A 25533-nucleotide genomic window follows, 5' to 3' on the forward strand; every position below is an offset into this window, starting at 1 on the left:
GATTGCAACACAAGCAATCATCATCAGGTGGGAAAAACACAGCAATAATTTTTTTGCTGAATTATGGCTCCCTGCAGTCACGAAAACTTCAAATCTAGATTGTCTGGTCTTCGTTTAACCACAGAGCGATATGCCCTGTCCCTTGCACATTAAACAGGCGTGTGGCGTTTGAGAAATAAGGATGGGTTTTACCCGTTCTGGCAATAAAACACTTGATTTGAAGCTTTCGTGACTGCAGGAATCCATACTCTTTGGTTCTTTCGGTAAAGTCACGTAGGTAGAAAAATAAAACACTTGTTAAGATGTCCAGACACCAAATAGATACATTTGGCGTTAACAACATTCGTCACTAATTGGCGGTGACCTCACCATGGCGTTTGTGCCAGGCTATGTGCACGTTAAGGCCACGTGAAGCGTTGAACGCCCACTGGCAGGAGGTCACGGGACAGACCCAGGTGCCATGGGTCGCCTCGACGATGCACCACCTGTTGTCCCCTTACTGTGCCAACATGCTGTGCTTTAGCCACCCGGCGCTCCGCTCGTTGTTGTGAGGGTCGCTCCTCTGTCCCCCCCCCGTTGTTGCTGGAGGGCGACTGCCTCCAACTGCCCAGTAGCAGCGTCCTTCACGAGCCTCCTCCTTGTGCATCAGCCACGCACACACACGCGCGCCGTTCCATCTCGGAGTGTAACATTTGCAAGGGGCATGGGTTCCACGCGGGAGCACTCCGATTCAAGGGGAAACCCGACTCTGGTGCTGATGAGACCCTGAATGCCGAAACCGGTCCAAAAGTTGTGCTCGTGCCGATCCAATTCTGCGGTAAACGCTGCACTCCCCCGGGAGGACATGCGCCTGATGGGATGTGTAAAGACAAACGCTCGCCGCTGTTATTGATCATGAGCGGGAATGGAACTCGGGTCGCCGAGTTCGTAGCGCAGTGCACCAACCACTACAACCACCGATCCCCCACAAAGAGAGAAAGATTCCCCCTACCCCCGTATAGCCTGTGACAGACTGTTGGGGCAAGTGCTATTAACGAGCACTTATGAAGGCCGGCACGGCACACGAGGGGGTGGGTGGCCAGCACCACGACGTCCGGCCGCCTTTGTCTCCCCCAGTGGCGACGTGTACTCACCACCACCAGGTTACTCATTCGAAGCTGAGTCGACCTAGGCGAGGCCCACGACCGGTTCAGAAAAATCGTCACTTTGTGTTGACCGTGAGCGGGAACCGACCTCGCGTCACCGGTTTCGTAGCGAAGTGTGCCAACCACTACACCCACCGCTCCCCCACGACACACGCACACACACACACATCACCCCCACCCTCCACCAACTCCCACCCCACCCCCTCCCTCTGCCCACCTCTTCCATAACCAATGAACGCCATCGGCCACCCCACCAAAAGCGGCTATATAACCGCGTCCCGCGCGCGCTGGTTCAGGCACTGTCGCTCTCTCTCTCTCTCTCGCTCCTCCCCTCCCACCTCTCTCTGTGTTTGCGTGCGTGCCGCGTTCCGTGTGCGTGAGTGCAACAGGCGTCGTGTGCGAGCAGAGCGTTCAGACTACGAGTCTTCGCACGCGACAGCGGGGGGGCGAGGCGGTCCCGACAAAAGCGGTTTCCTGCACCCTCCCCATCCCTCCCTCCCTCCCACGTCTCGCGCTCACCTGGATCTGCTGCAGGTGAGCGGCTGAAAGCAAGCGAATGGGTCCTGTTTGAGTTTCTTAAACGCGCGTACATATTGCGCGTGTTCTGTGCGCGCGCGTGTGTGTGTGTGTTGCAGCAGATGGGATTTAACAGAAATATACCGTAGTTTTTAATTTGTTTTACTCGGTGAGAAATCGAAACTGAACCAGGGATTGTTCATAGTCACATTCGCAAGAGAGATCGAGCTGGCTACCCATAGATCCTGTAAGGCATCCCACGCCAAAGTGGCGAGCTCGGCACGGATAAAGGGGCAGACCTGCAATGGCGCGCTGCTATTCTCCGACTGCAACCAAAATCCGAGCGTGTTTCAACACGGCGACGTGAAACAAGATCGTATTCCGAATTGTGAAATGCTGTAGTGGGTTTTTCTCTCCAACACACCGGTGTGCTGTACTCGTAACTGGTACTCAGATTGTAAATGTTGTGGATTTGCCCTCCAACACACCGGTGTGCTGTACTAGTAACTGGTACTCAGATTGTAAATGTTGTGGATTTGTCCTCCAACACACCGGTGTGCTGTACTAGTAACTGGTACTCAGATTGTAAATGTTGTGGATTTGCCCTCCAACACACCGGTGTGCTGTACTAGTAACTGGTACTCAGATTGTAAATGTTGTGGATTTGCTCTCCAACACACCGGTGTGCTGTACTAGTAACTGGTACTCAGATTGTAAATGTTGTGGATTTGCTCTCCAACACACCGGTGTGCTGTACTAGTAACTGGTACTCAGATTGTAAATGTTGTGGATTTGCTCTCCAACACACCGGTGTGCTATACTAGTAACTGGTACTCAGATTGTAAATGTTGTGGATTTGCTCTCCAACACACCGGTGTGCTGTACTAGTAACGAATTGTCCACGTTTTGTTTACGTGACAAACCTTGCTAATTGGCTGTGTCGGGAGGTGGCGGGTTTTAAGGCCACATTTATATATTTACGCGATCTAACCCCAAAAAAACCCTCTATTATGGATATTCTTTGCCACGAAAGCCCAAACCGCGTGTTAAACTGACGTGAAGCAGCATGCCGCGCCTTAGTCCATCGCGCAGGCTTCTTGGCTCATTTTTTATCCAGCAGCGTCTACTAAAAGCCAAAATGCCAAAGCCACGGAGCAGTTTCGGCGTTCAAGTGTCGCATCAGCAGATTTGGGGGCTTGCGTTTAAGACTACGTCGCTCGCGTTGTTAATTGTGCTCGATGTTACCCGGCAGATGTTTGCTTTAAGCGAGAACAAAACAAACTCTGCACAGGTTTCGACTTCCTGGGTCTCATCAGCAGGGCTAGGCTCATTTCAAACAAATGCTTCGCGGTTATCGGTTGGGTAGATGACAATACCGTGCACAGAAACGATCATGATGAGTATCGTTATACTACGTGGTCATATCCTGCGTGGTGATGCAATTATTGTGCAGAATTGCTTCTGAAATATTGCTTCTGAAAGTTGCAAAAAAACAATCTGCAGCCTTGAAACGAAAAATAAAAATGCAATCCCGACGCTGCAGCCTCAAACGGGGGTGGGGGGGGGGGAGTGAATAACTGGCGACGTTTCGGCTATTGACCCTTGTTCACAGCGCATCGAGAGGGTCCTGTGTGGTTAGGGGAGTTACGTTCAGCCCTGTGTGATTGTGCTGCCGCTGCTGTGGCTACTGATGCGAGACGATCGCGTTTATTGTCGCCAAATGTTGGTCCGATCTACGCAGAGCGTTGAGCCCTGGTGGACTAGTGTCTGGATGGGCGACAGCCGTTCACTAAAACGTTTGATTAACAAGTGCTCCAGGCTACTGCTGCTACTATTGTGCTACGCTGTGTGGCAGCAGAGAGGTGCAGCACTGTGCTGGATGAACCTAGTGCGGGACCTTAGGCATATGATGCAGTAAATGGACCCTAATTTTTTTTTTTAAACACATGAATATTAAAACACACATTTTAAACTTGCATAGTAAATTATTTTTATTTTTTTATTTGCTATACAGCCAGGTAATACGACAAATCGCTAATCTTAAAACACCCAGTGGTTCGTAAAAGTTGAAGGCGGTATAGCACTATAATAATAGAGCACGTGCAGAATCACTGAACTAGAATTGATCGCTTGAAAGCATTTAGCGCGCGGCCCTTGAAAGTGCGGGCCCCGTAGCATACGCAGCTACTTTTGCTACGAGGATAATCCGGCACCGATGCAGCGGCATTCATTGCTCTACCGTGGCGTTCCCGCGTCCATGTGCCGCTGCGCCTCGGCGTAGCGTGGTGAAGTATGGTTAGGATGCACCACCACGCACCATGTACGGAGGAGGCCCTCGTCCAGCAGTGGATCGACGGCGCGGGGCTGTACATGTGCGCCTTATGCCGTCGCACGCTGTAACGCCGGCGACGATTATCTGAAACGGTTCTGGGCCTCCCCTAGGTCGACTCAGCCTCAGATGAGTACCTGGATACAAAGGCGGCCGGGCGTGGTATTGGCCACCCGTGGCCGGCCTTCATAGGTGCTACTCGCTAGCAGCACTTGCCCCTGCAGTCTGTTAAGGCTACACGGTGTGGGGGGGAGGGGGGGTCTTTGTTGCACGCTGTGGTTCTGGCGACTTTGGTGGAGCGCGTTTCGTGAGCCGTGCGTTCGATGTCAGTGGGGAGCGGTGGTGCAGCGGTTAGCGCGCGAGTTCGATTCCCGGATCACGGCCACCACCAACGCCAGTGACGATGATCCCAACTGGTGCTTGAGCCATCCCCTGGGTGTAGACATCCACCGCTGGGGTTTCTGGCCACCCTCTCGTGCGCCGCGCCAGCCCTTCGTAGCTGCTCGCTAGCAGCCCTTGCCCCAAACGCCTAGTGGAGGCTATCCGGGTGACCCTTGCCTTGATTGCGTTTAAATTGTTCAACCGAGGTGGAGGAGGAGGAGCGGTGGTTAGCGCCCTGCGCTAAAACCCGCCGAGCTGCGTTCAATCGCCGGCCGGTGGCGAATGCGTGAACAGGCCAACTGGGCCAGAAACGATTTAACCCAGGGCTGCGTGAACGCATCGCTATCGACAATTGCTGCGGAGAGACAAAGGCGGCCGGCCGGGCGTGGTTTAGTTTTTTTCCCCGGCCACACCACTCTCACTCACGTATACCCGATCCGATAAAAAAAATTGGTGCTCGCTACGTGACGGAAACTTTGCTCGCTAACAGCACTTGCCCCACGTGCTGGTGGGAATGGGGGATATTTGCCTTGGTCTAATCGTTTAAAATATAAACATATATACATTATTTTTCATCGCATTGCTGCAAAGAATTATTACACACTTGACGGGGCTGTTTCCTACGTTGCGGTGTGCGCACAGAAATATGTTTGAATGTGTATAATGACGTATATCATTATCGACATTCTACAAGCCGAGATATGTGTAAGCATGTCAGGAGATTTACGAGGGCGTAGCGGTTATAGCCACTTCCGGCTCATTCACTGCCATCGATTTCCATTCACAAAAAAAGGCCCGCACGTGCGAGAGTTTCGTGTTGGTCGCCTACAAAACACGGCGGTGGTCTAGCAATAGCCCTGTCAATATCCCTAGCATTAGCCCTAGCGTTAGTCTTATCATTAGCCCTAGCATTAGCCCTAGCAATATACCTATGAATAGCCCTAGCAATATCCATATCATTAGCCCTAGCATTAGCCCTAGCATTAGCCCAGCAATAGCCCTAGCAATAGCCCAGCAATAGCCCAGCAATAGCCCTAGCATTAGCCCTAGCAATAGACCTAGCATTAGCCCAGCATTAGCCCTAGCAATAGCCCAGCAATAGCCCTAGCAATAGCCCAGCATTAGTCCTAGCAATAGACCTAGCATTAGCCCTAGCAATAGCCCAGCAATAGCCCTAGCAATAGCCCAGCATTAGCCCTAGCATTAGCCCTAGCATTAGCCCTAGCAATAGCCCAGCATTAGCCCTAGCATTAGCCCTAGCATTAGCCCTAGCAATAGCCCAGCAATAGCCCTAGCAATAGCCCAGCATTAGCCCTAGCATTAGCCCTAGCATTAGCCCTAGCAATAGCCCAGCAATAGCCCTAGCAATAGCCCTAGCATTAGCCCTAGCATTAGCCCTAGCAATAGCCCAGCAATAGCCCTAGCAATAGCCCAGCAATAGCCCGAGCATTAGCCCTAGCAATAGCCCAGCAATAGCCCTTGCAATAGCCCAGCATTAGCCCTAGCAATAGCCCTAGCATTAGCCCTAGCAATAGCCCAGCATTACCCCTAGCATTAGCCCTAGCAATAGCCCTAGCATTAGCCCTAGCAATAGCCCAGCATTAGCCCTAGCATTAGCCCTAGCAATAGCCCTAGCAATAGCCCAGCAATAGCCCAGCATTAGCCCAGCATTAGCCCTAGCAATAGACCTAGCATTAGCCCAGCATTAGCCCTAGCAATAGACCTAGCATTAGCCCAGCATTAGCCCTACCAATAGACCCAGCATTAGCCCAGCATTAGCCCTACCAATAGACCCAGCATTAGCCCAGCATTAGCCCTAGCAATAGCCCAGCAATAGCCCAGCATTAGCCCTAGCAATAGCCCAGCATTAGCCCTAGCAATAGCCCTAGCAATAGCCCAGCAATAGCCCAGCATTAGCCCTAGTATGAGCCCTAGTATGAGCCCTAGCATTAGTCCTAGCAATAGCCCTAGCATGAGCCCCAGCATTAGCCCTAGCATTAGCCCTAGCAATAGCCCAGCATTAGCCCTAGCATGAGCCCTAGCATTAGCCCTAGCAATAGCCCTAGCAATAGCCCAGCAATAGCCCTAGCAATAGCCCTAGCAATAGCCCTAGTATTAGCCCAGCATTAGCCCTAGCAATAGACCTAGCATTAGCCCAGCATTAGCCCTACCAATAGCCCAGCATTAGCCCTACCAATAGCCCAGCAATAGCCCAGCATTAGCCCAGCATTAGCCCAGCATTAGCCCTACCAATAGCCCAGCATTAGCCCAGCATTAGCCCTACCAATAGCCCAGCATTAGCCATAGCAATAGCCCAGCAATAGCCCTAGCAATAGACCTAGCATTAGCACAGCATTAGCCCTAGCAATAGCCCTAGCATTAGCCCTAGCAATAGACCTAGCAATAGTCCTAGCAATAGCCCAGCAATAGCCCAGCATTAGCCCTACCAATAGACCCAGCATTAGCCCAGCATTAGCCCTAGCAATAGACCTAGCATTAGCCCAGTATTAGCCCTAGCAATAGCCTGAGCCCTAGCAATAGCCCTAGCAATAGCCCAGCAATAGCCCAGCATTAGCCCTAGTATGAGCCCTAGTATGAGCCCTAGCATTAGTCCTAGCAATAGCCCTAGCATGAGCCCCAGCATTAGCCCTAGCATTAGCCCTAGCAATAGCCCAGCATTAGCCCTAGCATGAGCCCTAGCATTAGCCCTAGCAATAGCCCTAGCAATAGCCCAGCAATAGCCCTAGCAATAGCCCTAGTATTAGCCCAGCATTAGCCCTAGCAATAGACCTAGCATTAGCCCAGCATTAGCCCTACCAATAGCCCAGCATTAGCCCTACCAATAGCCCAGCAATAGCCCAGCATTAGCCCAGCATTAGCCCTACCAATAGCCCAGCATTAGCCCAGCATTAGCCCTACCAATAGCCCAGCATTAGCCCAGCATTAGCCATAGCAATAGCCCAGCAATAGCCCTAGCAATAGACCTAGCATTAGCACAGCATTAGCCCTAGCAATAGCCCTAGCATTAGCCCTAGCAATAGACCTAGCAATAGTCCTAGCAATAGCCCAGCAATAGCCCAGCATTAGCCCTACCAATAGACCCAGCATTAGCCCAGCATTAGCCCTAGCAATAGACCTAGCATTAGCCCAGTATTAGCCCTAGCAATAGCCTGAGCCCTAGCAATAGCCCTAGCATGAGCCCTAGCAATAGACCTCGCATGAGCTCTAACACTAGCCGTATCCCTAGCCCTAACACTAGCCCGTTACGGGTGACAACTCAGCCCATAATCACTCTCTGGGCAATACATCGGTTACCACGTTGTGGAAATCTCGCAGCGGTTGTGCTCTGAAGGAACTATGCGCAGCCATGGGAATGTGCATGCGTGCGTGTGTGTGTGAGGTCATTGCTATTTAAATCGTTTATTTAAAATGATGATTAATATCGACCATGTTCCTAACGCGTGTGTTTTTGCGTGTCTGTCTTTGTGTACCCTCGTGTGTGTGTGTGTGCCCATGTATGTACGTATGCGTATTTGTGTCTGTGTGTTATGTGTATGTGTCTGTCTGCACGCATGACTTTGTTTCGGATGTTTGTGTGTGTGCCTGTGTGTATGTCTGTCTGTGTGTGTGTCTGAGTCTCTCCGTGTGTGCCTGTGTGTATGTCTGTCTGTGTGTGTGTCTGAGTCTCTCTGTGTGTGCCTGTGTGTTTGTCTGTCTGTGTGTGTGTCTGAGTCTCTCCGTGTGTGCCTGTGTGTATGTCTGTCTGTGTGTGTGTCTGAGTCTCTCCGTGTGTGCCTGTGTGTATGTCTGTCTGTGTGTCTGAGTCTCTCCGTGTGTGCCTGTGTGTATGTCTATCTGTGTGTCTGTGTGTGCGTGTGTCTATCACCCAACCCTTCCACACACACACACACAGTCCGCACCAGCATCACCCCCCGGGCAAGACAAAAGCCTCGCCATGTCGGACCCAAACCTCTCGGAGGACCAAATGGTCCACCAACCTCAACAGCACCACGCCATGTGGCCCATCACAGTGCAGGCCTTCCTCCTCCTCCTCTCCGCCTTCTTCCTCGCGCTCGCCGCCCTGCAGAAGAAGCGAGCGGCGACGTCTCCATCGACGTCGACGCCGCCACCGTCATCCTACCCGACTCCGCGCGGCCCGTTCGCTTGGCCCCTCGTCGGCAACGCCATGGAGCTGGGCAGCGCTCCGCACGTCACCCTGGCTCGCTGGAGCAAAGTCTACGGCGACGTCATGAAGATACAGATCGGCTCGCGTCCCGTGGTAGTGCTCAGCGGCCTGGAGACCATCAGGCAGGCGCTCGTGCGCCAAGGCGACAGCTTCGCCGGGCGGCCAAAGTTCGAGTCCTTCTCGATCGTGGGTAACGGCCTGAGCCTGGCGTTTAACAGCACGTACGGGCCCACGTGGAAGGCCCACAAGAGGATGGCGCAGGGGGCACTGAGGGCCTTCTCCGAAGAGGAGGCGCGGCCGTCGACGGGAACCTCGACTGCGTCGGCGTCAATGTGCGCTTTGGAGGAGCACGCCGCGTCCGAAGCCGCGGAGCTGGTGCGGATCTTCCTGGAGGGCAGCAAGGCCGCGACCGGCGCCGCGGGCGGCACCGCCGCCCGCGGCAGCGGCGTCGACGGCCCCCGGCCGCCGACCGCGAAAGCCGGGTTCGACGCCGTGCAGCCGCTGGCGCTCGCCGTGGCGAACGTGATCACCGCGCTGCTTTTCGGCAAGCGGTACGCGCACGACGACGAGGAGCTGGCGGGCATCGTGGCGCTGGCCCACGACTTCGTGAAGGTGACGGCGGCCGGCAACATCAGCGACTTCGTGCCGGCGGCGCGCCTCCTGCTGCCCTCGTGCCGCGACAGCATGCGGCGCTTCACGGCGCTCAACCATCGCTTCTCCGAGTTCATCAGGCGCCGCGTGTCCGAGCACCACAGGGCCCACGACAAGGTGAGTCGTGGGGGGGTGGGTGGTGAGGCAGAGAGGTGATGTAGCCACCGCGTGCCCAGCCACCGCATGCGGCCAAAGCAGCTTTTGTTTGGACCTAAGGAGTCGGCGGGGGGCGGGGGGGTTGTGCAACTTGCCGGCTCCGTGCAGCACTTTAAAGGGGCTTGCAGATTCGTGGATGTTCTTTATCAAGGGCTCACCGCCGTCTCGTATTCGCCACACGGTCGCATTGTGGCTCTTGAAATGTTGAGTCTTGTGGGGGGGGGGGGGGGTTACTGAATTCTGGAAAACAGAAACTCTTCTTCTTATTTTGGTTGCCGACCCCCCGGTTTGGACGGGGGGAGGCTTAACGGGCGCGGCACGGGCTAGAGAAGAGATGGAGTGATGTGTTACAGGAGGCACGGGCTAGTAAAGAGATGGAGTGATGTGGTACAGGAGGCACGGGGCTAGAGAAGAGATGGAGTGATGTGGTACAGGAGGCACGGGGCTAGAGAAGAGATGGAGTGATGTGGTACAGGAGGCACGGGCTAGAGAAGAGATGGAGTGATGTGGTACAGGAGGCACGGGCTAGAGAAGAGACAGAGTGATGTGGTACAGGAAGCACGGGGCTAGAGAAGAGATGGAGTGACGTGGTACAGGAGGCACGGGGCTAGAGAAGAGATGGAGTGATGTGGTACAGGAGGCACGGGCTAGAGAAGAGATGGAGTGATGTGGTACAGGAGGCACGGGCTAGAGCAGAGACGGAGTGATGTGGTACAGGAGGCACGGGCAAGAGACGAGACGGAGTGATGTGGTACAGGAGGCACGGGCTAGAGAAGAGACGGAATGATGTGGTACAGGAGGCACGGGCTAGAGAAGGGATGGAGTGATGTGGTACAGGAGGCACGGGCTAGAAAAGAGATGGAGTGATGTGGTACAGGAGGCACGGGCTAGAGCAGAGACGGAGTGATGTGGTACAGAAGGCACGGGCTAGAGAAGAGATGGAGTGATGTGGTACAGGAGGTACGGGCTAGAGACGAGACGGAGTGATGTGGTACAGGAGGCACGGGCTAGAGACGAGACGAGGTGATGTGATACAGAAATAAACGTGGAGCTGAGTGGACTTGCTGACGACCGGTACCAGCGGTGTCAAGATCGGCCTCTGTGGAGGAGGCTCGCGAAGGACGCTGCTGCTGCTGCTGCTGGGACAGTTGGGGGCAGTTGGGGGCAGTCGCCCCTCCAGCCATAGCGGTGGGCAAGAGGGGCGACGCTCACAACAACGAGCGGAGCGCCGGGCGGTTAAAACCGCAGCAAGTTGGCACAGTTGGGGGGCGCACGGTTGGCGCATCTGCCAGCCGGCTCAGTCAGTCGACCCATGGCACCTGCTGGGTCTGTCTCGTGAAACGTCTGTCCTCCACAGCGGCCAATGTGCGATCTCCCCGACGCTTACTCTGACCAGCGCGTTCCCCTCTCATTCCTCGCCGGAGTCAAAACTCCGTGCGTGCTGCCCCCTCTCCCTTCCGTGCTTTTTTGTCTCGCTTATATTTTATGACCCTCCAATCCTTTACACAAAATAATAATGCCAATGCAGGTGTGTGTGTGTGTGTACCCCACCCTCACCCTCCGCGGTAGAGCTGCCTGCCGAGTAGCGCACACAGAACACACACAGTACACAAACAGTACACAAACAGTACACAAACAGTACACACACAATACAAAATGTTTCCCCACGTCCGACTGCATAACCCGCATTGCAGAGTGTGAATTCAAACCGCGGCAAGTGTGGCGAATTTTGGACAGCAATAGGTGATAGCCGTACGAAAAGCGCGAAATCGCGCAAACCGAAGCAAAGAAATCACCCGGCGATACTAAACAAAATTAAAATGCACCTCGAGGACGCGTTTCGAAATGTTAACGCGGTGGATCGATGTCGTCACGTGACCACAGAGCAACATGACGGACGTCACTAGCTGGCTCATCTCGCTCAGCCAGGACTCGAAGTTCGACGAGAACGGGAACGTGGAGTTCCCGCTGGACAAGGTGGCCTCCATCGTGTCGGACTTCTTGGGAGCCGGTGAGCGAGAGGGTGCCATCTGGCGTGGAGGTTTCGGTGAAGGATAGCAGCAGCAGCAACAGCATCAACAACAACATCATCATCAACAACATCAGCAACAACAACATCATAATCATCAACATCATCATCAACAACAACATCATAAAAAAAAATCATCAACAACAACACGAACAACAACATCATCAACAACAAAATCATCAACAACAAACTCATCACATCCGGTGTCGTTAACAATGCGTGTATGGCCTGAAACATTGAGAAGTGGTAGGGTTAGCAGCTTGGAGGTGGGGAATAGAAATGTGTGGAGGATAGGGCAACTTGGAGGTGGGGAATAGGAATGTGTGGAGGATAGGGTTGGGCAGCTTGGAGGTAGGACATAGGAATGTGTGGAGGATAGGGTCGGGCAGCTTGGAGGTGGGGAATAGGAATGTGTGGAGGATAGGGTTGGGCAGCTTGGAGGTAGGACATAGGAATGTGTTGAGGATAGGGTTAGCAGCTTGGAGGTGGGGAATAGGAATGTGTGGTGGATAGGGTTGGGCAGCTTGGAGGTGGGGAATAGGAATGTGTGGAGGATAGGGTTAGCAGCTTGGAGGTGGGGAATAGGAATGTGTGGAGGATAGGGTTGGGCAACTTGGAGGTAGGACATAGGAATGTGTGGAGGATAGGGTTAGCAGCTTGGAGGTGGGGAATAGGAATGTGTGGAGGATATGGTTGGGCAGCTTGGAGGTGGGGAATAGGAATGTGTGGAGGATAGGGTTAGCAGATTGGAGGTGGGGAATAGGAATGTGTGGAGGATAAGGTCGAACAGATTGGAGGTTGAGATTAGAAGCAACCTTTGACCATGAGCGGCTGAGTGAGCGATTTAAATTCTCACGCCGTTTTGGATGAGCTACAGAGGACTCGAGCTCAGTCTGTGATTAATTAGAACGAGAACAATCTGAGCACCAACACTGGGAGTCGGAATGTCCACAATAGCCGCCCCCCATCCTCCCCGCCCCAGTGCAGTTGCACCGCCTGCACACTCGCGGCTATGTCGCTGAACCCCTGTCTGTGCTCGCCGTGATGCAGGGTTCGACACCATCTCCACGACACTCAGCTGGAGCATGCTGTACCTCGCCGCCTACCCGGACACACAGGAGCGTATCCACCGGGAGCTTGGTGAGTGCTGTCACTCACCACCGCCAACCACTCACCACCACCAACAACAACCACTCACCACCACCAGCACCCACTCACCACCATCACCCACTCACCACCACCACCAACCAGTGACGTGCGGTGAGGTCAATGGCTGGGCACTGGCGAATATCAGAGCCAAATTTACACACTGAGGGGGGCGTGTCCTCGCTGAGGGGGGCGTGTCTGACACGCCTCCCTCAGTGAGGCAGACGTGATAGCTGCCTCCCCCCGGTGCTTTTTCATTGCAGTTTCATGACTAGACCAGCGAGCCTAACTACATACGTGAAATAAGTTACCTGGATTATGGCAGGCGAGGACATGTAATGAAGGGGTCTACAAACATTACATTGGTGACACACTGAGATAGTAACAGGCACGCGCTTATTGCCCGTGCTCCATCCAGTTACTGAGGGGTTGCGCAATTGGAGGGGAGGCTGAGCTCGTCGCTGCCTCACCTCTCGCCTCTTCTTGTATTTGCAGCGGAGCTCCGCAAATTTGGCGATTTTTACTTTAAAATTATTGGAATCGTACAGAAATGACATTTATAACACAGATCAGTGGAAAAATCTTGAATTTTTTTTAGTAGCAGATATTTTCATTGAAGTGTGTCAGGTGAGGCTCTGCCTCTGCCTCACCTGACCGCACGTGACTGCCACCAACCACTCACCACCACAAACCACTCACCACCACCAACCACTCACCACCACCAACCACTCACCACCACCACCAACCACTCACCACCACCACCAACCACCCACCACCACCAACCACTCACCACCACAAACCACTCACCACCACCAACCACTCACCACCACCACCCACTCACCACCACCAACCACTCACCACCACCACCAACCACTCACCACCACCACCCACTCACCACCACCAACCACTCACCACCACCACCACAAACCACTCACCACCACCACCCACTCACCACCACCACCCACTCACCACCACCACCCACTCACCACCACCACCCACTCACCACCACCAACCACTCACCACCACCACCAACCACTCACCACCACCACCAACCACCCACCACCACCAACCACTCACCACCACCACCACCCACTCACCACCACCAACCACTCACCACCAACTACTCACAACCACCACCCACTCACCACCAACCACCCACCACCACCAACCACTCACCACCACCACCCACTCACCACCACCACCAACCACTCACCACCACCAACCACCACCAACCACTCACCACCACCAACCACTCACCACCACCAACCACTCACCACCACCAACCCGTCACCACCACCAACCTATTCGTCACCACCAACCACCAGTGGCTAGAGTTGGGCAGAATGCACCAACGTGACGCGACACCGGTTGAGATGTAACTCTGGAATATCGGCAAAGTGAACGCGATGTTTCATGCACATTTTAAATGCACTGCAAAGCCTTTATGTATCACCGTGTACTATTTATGTGAAATGCATCAGACTACAGCACTTTAAAAAAAATCACCTTAAACACCGCCAGCCACCTTGCACCGTCACAATATTCTACACCCCACTAAATTGTGCCCACAATTACAAAGTGGGGTTCATTTGGGGGGTATAACGACACACGCAGCTGTGGTCACGCAATGCCATCGGCGGGGTTCATTTGAGGGGTATAACGACACACGCCGTTGTGGTCACGCAATGCCATCGGCGGGGTTCATTTGGGGGGTATAACGACACACGCCGTTGTGGTCACGCAATGCCATCGGTGGGGTTCATTTGGGGGGTATAACGACACACGCAGCTGTGGTCACGCAATGCCATCGGCGGGGTTCATTTGGGGGGTATAACGACACACGCAGCTGTGGTCACGCAATGCCATCGGCGGGGTTCATTTGGGGGGTATAACGACACACGCAGCTGTGGTCACGCAATGCCATCGGCGGGGTTCATTTGGGGGGGTATAACGACACACGCAGTTGTGGTCAAGCAATGCTTCCTCTGCACCGCTCACAATTGCAATGTGGGGTTCCTTTGTGGGGGTATACCGACAGACGCAGTGGTGGGCAGGCAGAGACGACCGTCACTCAACGACCGCCGCCAGTTGCCCTTCACGGAAGCCTTCATCCTGGAAGTGCTGAGACACTCGTCCGTGGTTCCATTCACCATCCCACACAGGTGAGCGCCGGTTTTCTCCGGGAACTCCGGTTCTGAAGCCACGACCTATCCGCTGCTGGGTGAAGGCCTCTGCCCCCCCACCCCACCGCCGTGCCACACTGCACGACGCTGACGAGTGCGAGCTTGGTGAGGGGCGCCCGTGACCGGTTTAGAGAGCACGCCCCGCTGACGTGAGCCATAGCCCGGGACGCCGGGTTCACGGCGCAGTGTTCAAGCCACGGTGCCACCGCCCCACTCTCTCCCAATTTGTATCGGCACGATCATCATCATCAGCAGCAGCAGTGGTGATCTATCCACGACTGGATGAAAGGCCTCCTTCAACAAGCCACCATCACGATCTCTCACGGCCGTGCAATGCTACAGTCCAGAATCTGAATATTTATTTTAACTGGAGGAATCCTGATGAGCTATAAAGCTCTCTTTCACAGATGTCGAGTAGGGGCGGGTCAAGCAGCCCGCGAGCTGATCTCCGCGTTCCATCTCCGCGGCGAGGAGATCTAATCCAGTGGCTCTTAACCTGGTGTGCACGCACATCCTGGGGGTGCGAGATGCCCTTTCAGTTTTTTTTAAAGAAAGTAAATCATCGCAAAGACAAACTAAGCACGGGCACCTAAGTACAACTTACTTTGTTTCATCAAAGCTATGTATTTATTTTTAAAAAAAGGCCTGCAGTAAAGGTTAAGAACCACTGATTTAATCCATTGGCTGGAATGATGAAGTTGGCACCCCTACCACCAGCGTGTCCCATCCCTCCCCCCCACATCACCCCAGCCAACCACCACCACCACCTCCACCACCCTTTCTAATCGGAGTGTTTCGCTTCTCCAGCACCACTCGCGACACCGTGCTGCAGGGGTTCTTCATTCCCAAAGACACCTGCATCTTCATCAACCAGTGGCAGGTGAATCACGACAGGTGAGTGGTGGCCATAATGAGCGGGACACGTCGATCATTTATCATCATTATGATTTCTCTTACTCTTGGCTACATCACCACGGGAGGGGGAGTCGAGTCTAAACTAAACAATTTTTGATTTAAAGTTGACTGCAGTGATTCATATTCTTGGTTCTTTCGGTAAAGTCACGTTGAAGGGAAAACAATAAAATAATAAAATATATATAAAACAATAAAATTCTCACGACGTTTCGACTGCAACACAAGCAGTCATCATCATGATAATTTTATTGTTTTATATATATTTTATTGTTTTCCCTTCAACGTGACTTTACCGAAAGAACCAAGATTATAAACAATTTTTCTTATTTTACCAGCTAAGGCCCACTTGAGCTCCATAGCTCCTTTTCAGAAGCGAACTGACCGCAAACGATATCTGAACGAAGTGGCTTATCGAGTGGAAATGTAAAGCAGCCAAATGCTCTAAACGCGTGGATGTTGATTCTAAATGTGGAGGGGAAACCCCGGAGGACCCGGAGAAAAATCCACAACGACTACAGAGACACGCAAATTCCAAATATACAGCAGCAGGCGTCAGGGTCGGGATCGAACCGAAGACGTCCTGTATACCAGGCGAGGTAGTTAACATCTCGACCCCACGAGACAAGGATGCAATGCAATGGGGGAAAGGAGCGGGAGAGGGAAGGGAGGCCGGGATGGAAGTCCCCACCACCAAGAGGAGGAGGGCCGGGCGGGGACGGGAGGGGGAGGAGGAGCGATGTAACAAGCAACTCTCATGGCCGGTTGCGTGGCTTATGGGACGCGTGAACGAAACATAAAGATAACTTTTATTTATTTTTTGTATGTGGAGAGACGGAGACGCGAAGTAGGGGAGGAGAGCGTGCCGCCTGGCCGATCATTTATTCCGTTTATTGTTATCATTGCGTCTCTCTGTCCACGGCCACGCTCAACGGCGATGATTTTGCGATACGGTGCAGGAATTATTAAGACCGCGACGCGGCTTCATCCGAGCAACCCATTGACGACTTGTGGCTATAGAATGAACGCTGGCGGTCGCCGACAGCGATGATGCAGCAACGACGCCAATTCATCACAAACCTCATCCTTCCGGTTGCCGAACGAATACATTGTTATGAAGGAGCCATAAACCATCATCACGGGAACTCCGCTCATCCCCGCAGCAGCACTGGCTTTTGGGCTGGCCCACCGGCATTGCGCGCTTTTCAGATGCGCTTCTGCGGCCGTCTGGAACGCTCTTCCTTCCGATATTAGGAAGCCACTGGAGCTGCGCACTTTTAAATCATCATCATCTAGATTGACAAGCTCATTGCTTTAGAAGCGCTCTTTGTGCTCAGTCTGTTGTCCTTCCCGCGCAACTCCGATTAGCCACGGTTGGCTGCGTACGGTGCGAAAGAAAGTCCAACGTACACACACACACACGCACGCGCGCATTCTCATCATCACCGACCTCCTCTTCCCTCTGCGTGCAGCGCGCTCTGGGACGAGCCGTTTGCCTTCCGTCCCGAGCGCTTCCTGAGCGAGGATCAGTCATCCGTGGACCGCACGCGCGCCGCCAACCTGCTGTCCTTCGGCACGGGCAAGCGACGCTGCATGGGCGAGGCGGTGGCTCGCTCCGAGCTCTTCCTCTTCCTCTCCATCCTCCTGCACCACCTGCGGATCCGCACGGCCGACGGCCAAGCGCCCGACATGTCCGCGGTGTACGGCCTCTCGCTCAAGCACCGCACGTGCCTGCTGCTAGCCGAGTCGCGGAGCTGAGCACGCGCGCTGCACGTGCTCTTGCGTGTGTGTGTGTGCGTGCGTGTGTGTGTGCGCTGGGGCGGTGGTGGCCGCTCACCACCACCCCCCCACCCCACCCCACCCCACCCCCATCGAGTGCCGTGCCGGCCTTCATAGGCGCTGTTCGTTGACAGCACTTGCCCGAGAAGTCTGTTGAGGCTACAACGGGGGGATCTTTGTCTTTGTGCGGTGGGTGTGGGAAGCGGTGGCGTTAGTCGTCCGCGCGCTGCGCTACAAATCCGGCGACCCGAGTTCGATTTCCGCTCACGGCCACCAACACCAGCAATGATTATCTGAACCGGTTCTGGGCCTCCCTTAGGTCAAATCAGGCTTCACTGAGTACCTGGTGCAATGTGAAAACATCGCCACTCGACTGACAAGGGCGGCCTGGCGTGGTGTGCCGCTCCCGCCTTCATAGATGCTCGCTGACAACACTTGCCCCGACAGTCTGTTGTGGCTACACGGGCGATCTTTGTCTTTGTGCGGCGGGTGTTTGTTGGCGCGGTCTGTTTCCGTGACCTCCTTGGGCAGCTCGGCCTTCGACACTTCACGTGACGGTCCTCAAAGTGCACCTAGCCTGGCACGAGCGCTGCGGTGACGTCGCCATCGCTCAGCTGTGAACGGCGGCTCCTGATGTTTTGGTCGCTGCTGTCGCCAGATTCCCAGCCACGACTATCAGGCGCGGTCTCATGGCTCGCCAAGGTCGACTCAGCCTTAAAAAGATTATCTGCTGTGGTGTGTGAACATCATCAGCACTAGGGTGGGGGGGGGTGGGGGAGAAAAATTCGGCCGGGCGTGGTGCTCGCAACACCACCCGCTCGTGTGTGCCGTGCCGGCCTTAATAGGTGCTCGCTAACGGCACCCACCCCAACAGCCCGCTGCCTGTGACATGGAGGAGTCTTTGCCTTTGTGTGCGAGTGATATTGCCTTGGCTGGCGTCATTCATGTGCGGAAATTATGACAGGTCCTGAATGGCTCAGGAAATATGTTGTGCAGGCAATGTCAGGTGGTCGTGGTTAGTTTATCCCCCGTGGATGATGATGGTGGTGGTGGATATTCTAGATGGTGATGGTGGAGGAGGTTATCTTTGAAGCTGGTGATGACATTGGTTATTTTGGATTGAGAGTCGAGGTGGTGGAGAAGTATTTTTTTTATGTTGATGATGATAATGCTGCTGCTGATGATGGATGTTTGGATAATGGTTGTGGTGGTGTATATTTGGAGTGATGAGGATGATGGTGGTGGTGATGCTTAGAAGGGTAATGACTTCGATGATATTGATGGTGATGATATGAATGACGATGATGACATTGATGATGATGGTGCTCATATTGATGATGATGATGCTGGTGGTGGTTAGCTACCATGCGACTCGCATCCCTACCCCGTGTGTTCGTGTCACCTTGACGAGTTGAGAGGTCACGTGACGACTCCGTGATGGTGACACTGGCTGCCGTGACTGTTATTTTAAAATTGCACGCGACTGGCTAAGCGTGCAACGAATACTCGCCAGACAGTTCCTTTTTTTAATGTAAAATCAAAGTAAGGGTAAAGGCGCAGCCCTGCAATTGCTTTGCTCTCGCCACTTCAGACGGAAGGACCTCTGCCAGGGGAGCTCCAAGGACCTCCGCGAGAGCACCTCCTCGAGGGGACGACCTCCTCGAGGGGACCTCCTCGAGGAGACCTCCTCGAGAGGACCTCCTCGAGGAGGCCTCCTCGACAGGACCTCCTCGAGAGGACCTTCAGAGGACCTCCTCGAGAGGATCACCCCAAGAGGACAACCTCCCCGAGGGGACCTCCTCGAGGAGACCTCCTCGAGAGGACCTCTTCGAGAGGACCTACTCGAGGAGGCCTCCTCGAGGACGACCTCCCCGAGGGGACCTCCTCGAGGAGACCTCCTCGAGAGGACCTCCTCGAGAGGACTTCCTCGAGGAGGCCTCCTTGAGAGGACCTCCTCGAGGAGGCCTCCTCGACAGGACCTCCTCGATGAGACCTCCTCGAGAGGACCTCCTCGAGAGGACCTCCTCGAGGAGGCCTCCCCGAGGACGACCTCCCCGAGGGGACCTCCTCGAGGAGACCTCCTCGAGAGGACCTCCTCGAGGAGGCCTCCTCCACAGGACCTCCTCGAGAGGACCTTGAGAGGACCTCCTCGAGAGGACCTCCTCGAGAAGACCTCCTCATTTAGAGGGTACTTGGCCTACTCTCCCACGCTAACCAGACCGCCTTATTGAATGTAGCTTGTTTTCATTCTCACACTGTGCATTTGTAATTAATACTTTATACCAAATAATGAGGGTTGGGGTTTTATTTGAAAATTGTGTATTCTCGAGGTAGGTGTGTATTCGTGTGTGTGTGTGTCAAAGGGGGTGGTGAATAAGGACGTAGCAATTCGCACATTCTGCGCTCCACAAACCCGAGTTTGATTCCCCGCCAGGGCTAAATAACACCAGCGGCACAGGTCCTGTGTATCGATTCGTCGGCCTCGCCTAGGTCGACTCAGCCTTTAAAGAAGGACGTTGTGTGCTGTGTTAACATCAGTAACCTGGGTTTGATACAAAGGCGGCCGGGCGTGGTCCCTGCCTACACACATCATGTTCCGTGCCGGCCTTCATAGCTGTGCGCCAACAGCACTCGCCCCCAAAAGTCTAGTGAGGCTATATGGGGGGGGGCGGGGGGGGGGTCTTTGTCTTTGTGTGTGTTTCTAGAATGGGTAAATATATATGGTACTAGGTGCCGTGTTTGTGGAATTTTGTACGAAAACATATTTTTTTAAATATAAAATTCCGAGCATGATTAAACTGGTAGCTGCTAAGGCCTGAAGCCGACCTTACATTTGGGCCATCCAGTCGCGCGCACCTTGAGGTCGCGCGCAACTAAATTGCTCAGCAGTCGCGCGCAACCAGTTGATTCCTGGTGGCGACAAACGGGCTTACCGCTCACGCGATCCACTCAGCGGGGTTCGTGGCCACGTGTTTCGTCACGTTGCCCACATTCGCCAACCGAATGTGGGCAACGTGTGGACAAAGCGGTTGCAGGCAACTTGGTCGCGCTGGGGATTTCGAAAGAGCGATTTTGGGTTTGTGCAAATCATTTGGCGATGACGCTGCTGCTGCTGCGTTGGCGGGTGAGCATCACCTGCCAATAAAAAAGAGAAACTCAAAATAAAAAATAACAAACTCAACACGTTCGTCAATAATCACACACACGCGCGCGTGTGTGTGTGTGGCCTTCAAAAAAGGACGGGTATATGGTAGGCGACGTTTCGGGCAATGCCCCTTCTGCGTGTATTCATGCGCGATTAAGAATGTCCATTGCTCGGAACGTCACCTCTAACATACCTTGTCCTGTAATATTATATGTATGCAAAAAGGTAACGTTCCTGTGCAATGGCCCTTTATGCCTTTACGCGTTATGAAGAAGGGCCATGGCCTGAAACGTCGCCTATTATATATTTTCCTTTTAAAGCCGCACAAAGTGTTGTTGTTGACGAACGAGTTGAGTGTTTATTTTGTGATTAGGCTGCGAGGACCCCCCCCCCTCCCCCCACTGACTCGAGTGTAGAGACGGCGCTTGGCCCAGATAATTGCTCAGTTTTTAAACATGTGTAGGTTTTATATCATGAGACTGTTGTATGTGCACAGCAAGTCCTCGTTTAGCTCGGTAGTAACAGGTGCGTTCCTGAAAAGTGCCGTTCAAAGCGAAAACAATTCCCCCCCCCCCCCCCCCAATAAATAATGTCGTAACGATCAATGTTGGCGACATGCGACCGATGTACTTACTAGGGCACACCGCAGAGTGAGATGCCGGGACTAATGAGTGAGCGCACGTCACCCTGTTACTGTGTCACTCCACGTGACGTATCGCCCCGCTCAGCCGCGCAGATCAAGAACGGAGTTCGTCGCAGACCACTCGTGAATCGCGTTATAAACAACCGTGTGCGTCCCGCGTTATAACGGGGGGGGGCACGTTTCGCGTTATAACGGGGGGGGCACGTTTCGCGTTATAATGGGGGGGCACGTTTCACGTTATAATGGGGGGCACGTTTCGCGTTATAATGGGGGGCACGTTCCGCGTTATAATGGGGGGGGCACGTTTCGCGTTATAATTGGGGGGCATGTTCTGCATTATAACGGGGGGACATGTTCCGCGTTGTGCTAAAAGTGCTCCCTCGTAGAAGAACCGAGTTATAGCGAAAACGCGTTAACCGAGAACTTAGCGTCGAGTCAATAAATTAATATCACTGTCAGGGGCTTGGGATTGAAGTCACCGCTGCTGCTGCTGTTGTTGTTATTATTGTTGGCCAAGTGACGATTCCGAATCGACGCCTAGCGATTCACTGCCGATCCGTGTCTCAACCACACCCCCACCAACTCACTGATGCTATTCGCACGATTCTCATTGAATAACCCATTGTTTGCGTTGTCTTCGTTTGCTTTGTCTCGTTCGCGTTGCCCGTCATTCATCCCGTCAGTAGCACCGATAAACAAAATGACATTGATTCTTAGATGCACGTGTATGTGTGTACGTTGAACTTCTTTCGCACCGTACGTTAGCCAACCGTGCTAATCGGAGGTGAGCACGGGTGGCAAGGCAATCCCCCCTGTCAGCCCCCACTCTCCTGCTCATCACGATTCTAATGTAATGTAACAAAGTAAGTTGTAGCTTACGTGCCCGTGCACGTGAATGTCGAATCGTTGTTTTTTTTTTTTTACTCCTCACACTTCGTTACGTGCCTATCAAATTAGCATCGACCCAATTAATGTAATGAGTGTTTAGTGGATTTGGGGTTTTTAAGTTTGTTTTGGTGACATTAAGCTGAAAGCAGCAGCCTCTCGAGCAGTTGATCTCAACCTCTACTGCAGCCTTTGCACCCGTAAATTAAAATAAAAAAATGTATAATGTAAATAAAAAAAAAAGCATAGCGTTTGATGAAACAAAGTTGTAACTTACGTGCCTGTGCTCAATTTGTGTTTGCGACGATTTAACTTCTAAAAACAAGTGTGGACATGTCTCGCGCCCCCAGAAAGGGCGTCTCGCACCCCCAGGGAGTGCGCGCACCCCAGGTTAAGAACCGCTCCTCTAGAGCATATAAAATTTGGAGCTCATATATGTGAATGCACACAACGTTTGTTCTACGTCTGTTAAGGAAATTATGATAAACTTATATCTGTGAACTATGCAATACTGTCTATGGGAAGTCTTAACGGGTGTTGTTTGTTTTAAGTATTTTAATTCACCATTCCGTACAAAGTTTAAGTCATAATTTATCGTATGTTCTGTAATTTTAAGAAAAAAAGCAAAGGGCTTGACCAGAAATTCGTTACATGTACTCGCGTTTATATGAAATAAAAACAAAATAAGTATGTTCACGAAAATAACAGCGGTGTTAAATGTTGTTGTGGTCATTGTTTGCCAAGTTGACAAACGTGCAAACTCAACGTGCGCCGAAGAGGTGGAGAGTTTTCAATCCTCTGCCGGCGGACGTGCGGTCGGTCAGAAACGCATTCAGAGAGGCGGCTGCAGGCTGCAGGCTGGGAAGTTACAGCGAGAGACAACGGAGTGAGAGAGAAGCAAACAGTGGAGCGACGCCACCCGACGGGACATTGCGTGTGACAAACTGGTTGTCTCGATACTCGTTGGTTCTTTCGGTAAAGTCACGTAGGTAGAAGACAATAATAAAAGATCGCGACGTTTCGATCGCAACAATAACCAAAGAGTATGGATTCCTGCAGTCACGAAAGCTTCAAATCAAGATTGAACCGCCTCTTACGGGGAGGGTTGCCACACAACTATTAGATATTTCATTGGAAGGACGTTATTAACCAGGTAAAGTCAAAACTGACTGTGATGGTTCCATCCTACCTGCCTATGTCAGCTGTTATTTCTGACTTTCTGTGCGTGTGTCTCTCCCTTATATATCTCCTTGTTGTAGCTGCTCTCTTTTCTGGTTCAGCAGTTCCACTGCGGGCTTATTATATTTTTTTTCTCGCCTGAGGACGACCGCTGGCGTTGCGATCGAAACGTCGTGATTTTTTTCATTTTCTACCTCCGCGACTTTACCGAAAGAACCAAGGAGTATGGATTCCTGCGGTCACGAAAGCTTCGAATCAAGATCGGCTGTCTCGAATCAAGCGCCGCTTGAGCGCGTCTTGGGTTTAACATTAACGGCGTCTATTTTGGCGACATGAGTAGCAGCAGGTCACGAACTCTCCGCTGAAGCCCTCTCGTCGTGGCAAGCAGCAACCCTCGACACGTCATTGGGCATTCGTGCTCCCGGACAACGTGCCGTACACGCAGGCGGAGAGACAGATACACACAGAGATGCACGGAGACACGTAGAGACCCATGTCGGCACAAGAGCTACAGAATCGTAGAGATACACAGAGACCTATCGAGACACGCGGAGAGACATTGAAGACAAGCCACATTGCGTGCGATTGTGGCCATACAGCCCAAACTCTGGATGTATCTACCAGCGAAACGTCGTACTCAAACTGTAAATGTTGTGGATTCACTCTTCAACACACCGGTGGGCTAAAGTAGTGAATTATTTGTCTTTTGTCAACGTGACACTTTTTTTGCCGATTGGCCGTGTCGGGTGGTGGAGGGTTACGACACATTTATAAATAACGCGATCTAACCCAAAAACCTTTATTATGAATAATATTGGTCGCGAAAGCCTACGTGTTAAACCAATCTAGTTAAACCCATACAGACTGAGCGAAACGTGGGCTAACTTTTGCCCAATCCTGGCCAACTTAATAAATGAATGAACGCTCATGACCTTTCCTCCAATGAGCTCTCTCCGTGACATTTTACTCCCATCGTTCCAATCGCTTATGCACGTGTAGTGCTTTAACGCGCGCGGGAGTTTGCAAGCTGCGTGCATGCACGTGCGAGTTACGGACTGTGAGGCCGCATCGGGACGGACGGGTGGACGACGGAGAGCAACGGAGGGGAGACGGCTCATTAAGGTGCATAGCAGTGATTGTCTGGTTGCACGTGCAGGCGCAGAATAGGCACCAGGCTGACGGGAGATTGGGGCGATAGCTGCGGAAACCACGGCCACGAGGCAACAGAGGGGGGGGGGGGGGGGGGGGGTTGGGAGGGGGTCAGCTTAATTAATGATAAATTAATAAGGAGGAGGATATATACGTGCGGGTGAGGCAGAGTTATTGTGGAGTTGGTCGGAGTGAAGACAAGTCCCAAGCCCCGCTCGCCACACCTGGCCCTCTCCCGTGGTGATGGCCTAACCCCCATGGGTGGCAAGGACGAGGTTGGAGAGGCGAGGGAAGAAAATCTAGCAGTGGAGAAGCTAGCGGAGTCCAAAGTGTGAGCGAGCGAAGCTCGCAGTGGAGGAACTAGCAGAGTGTATAGCGGAAGGCTAGCAGTGGAGAAGCTAGCAGAGTATATAGCGGAAGGCTAGCAGTAAAGAAGCTAGCAGAGTATATAGCAGAAGGCTAGCGGTGGAGAAGCTAGCAGAGTATATACCAGAAGGCTATCAATAAAGAAGCTAGCAGAGTGTATAGCGGAAGGCTAGCAGTGGAGAAGCTAGCAGAGTGTATAGCAGAAGGCTAGCAGTGGAGAAGCTAGCAGAGTGTATAGTAATAGGCTAGCAGTGGAGAAGCTCGCAGAGTGCGCGGTGGGAATCTATCAGAGTGTGCAGTGGTAGGCCAGCAGTGGAGCGAGCGAAGCGAGCGGAGTGTAACAGGCAGGCTAGCAGTGGAGAGACTAGGAGAGTGAGAGAGAGAACAGGCTAGCAGTGGAGAGGCTAGGAGAGTGAAAGAGAGAACAGGCTAGCAGTGGAGAGGCTAGGAGAGTGAGAGAGAGAGAACACGCTAGCAGTGGAGAGGCTAGGAGAGTGAGAGAGAACAGGCTAGCAGTGGAGAGGCTAGGAGAGGGAGAGAGAGAGAACAGGCTAGCAGTGGAGAGGCTAGGAGAGGGGGAGAGAGAGAGAACAGGCTAGCAGTGGAGAGGCTAGGAGAGTGAGAGAGGGAGAACAGGCTATTAGTGGAGAGGGAGAGAGAGAACAGACTAGCAGTGGAGAGACTAGGATAGGGAGAGAGAGAGAACAGGCTAGCAGTGGAGAGGCTAGGAGAGGGCGAGAGAGAACAGGCTAG

General features: G+C 53.0%; 1 protein-coding gene across 1 annotated transcript; it reads left to right on the forward strand.

Annotated features, from left to right (window-relative positions):
• The first annotated feature begins 1445 nt into the window (after positions 1–1445).
• On the forward strand, positions 1446–22804 carry LOC116953541 (cytochrome P450 1A5-like). The gene is made up of 7 exons (XM_032973832.2): positions 1446–1679; positions 8285–9325; positions 11249–11375; positions 12444–12533; positions 14578–14701; positions 15530–15616; positions 17107–22804. Exons 2-7 carry the CDS (start codon positions 8327–8329, stop codon positions 17390–17392), a joined length of 1713 nt encoding a protein of 570 aa, XP_032829723.1. The 5' UTR covers positions 1446–1679; positions 8285–8326; the 3' UTR covers positions 17393–22804.
• The last annotated feature ends 2729 nt before the right edge of the window (positions 22805–25533 follow it).

Source organism: Petromyzon marinus, chromosome 52 (assembly GCF_048934315.1).
Source record: "Petromyzon marinus isolate PM22_M1 ecotype Great Lakes invasive population chromosome 52, UKy_Petmar_22M1.pri1.0, whole genome shotgun sequence".
Taxonomy (NCBI): domain Eukaryota; kingdom Metazoa; phylum Chordata; class Hyperoartia; order Petromyzontiformes; family Petromyzontidae; genus Petromyzon; species Petromyzon marinus.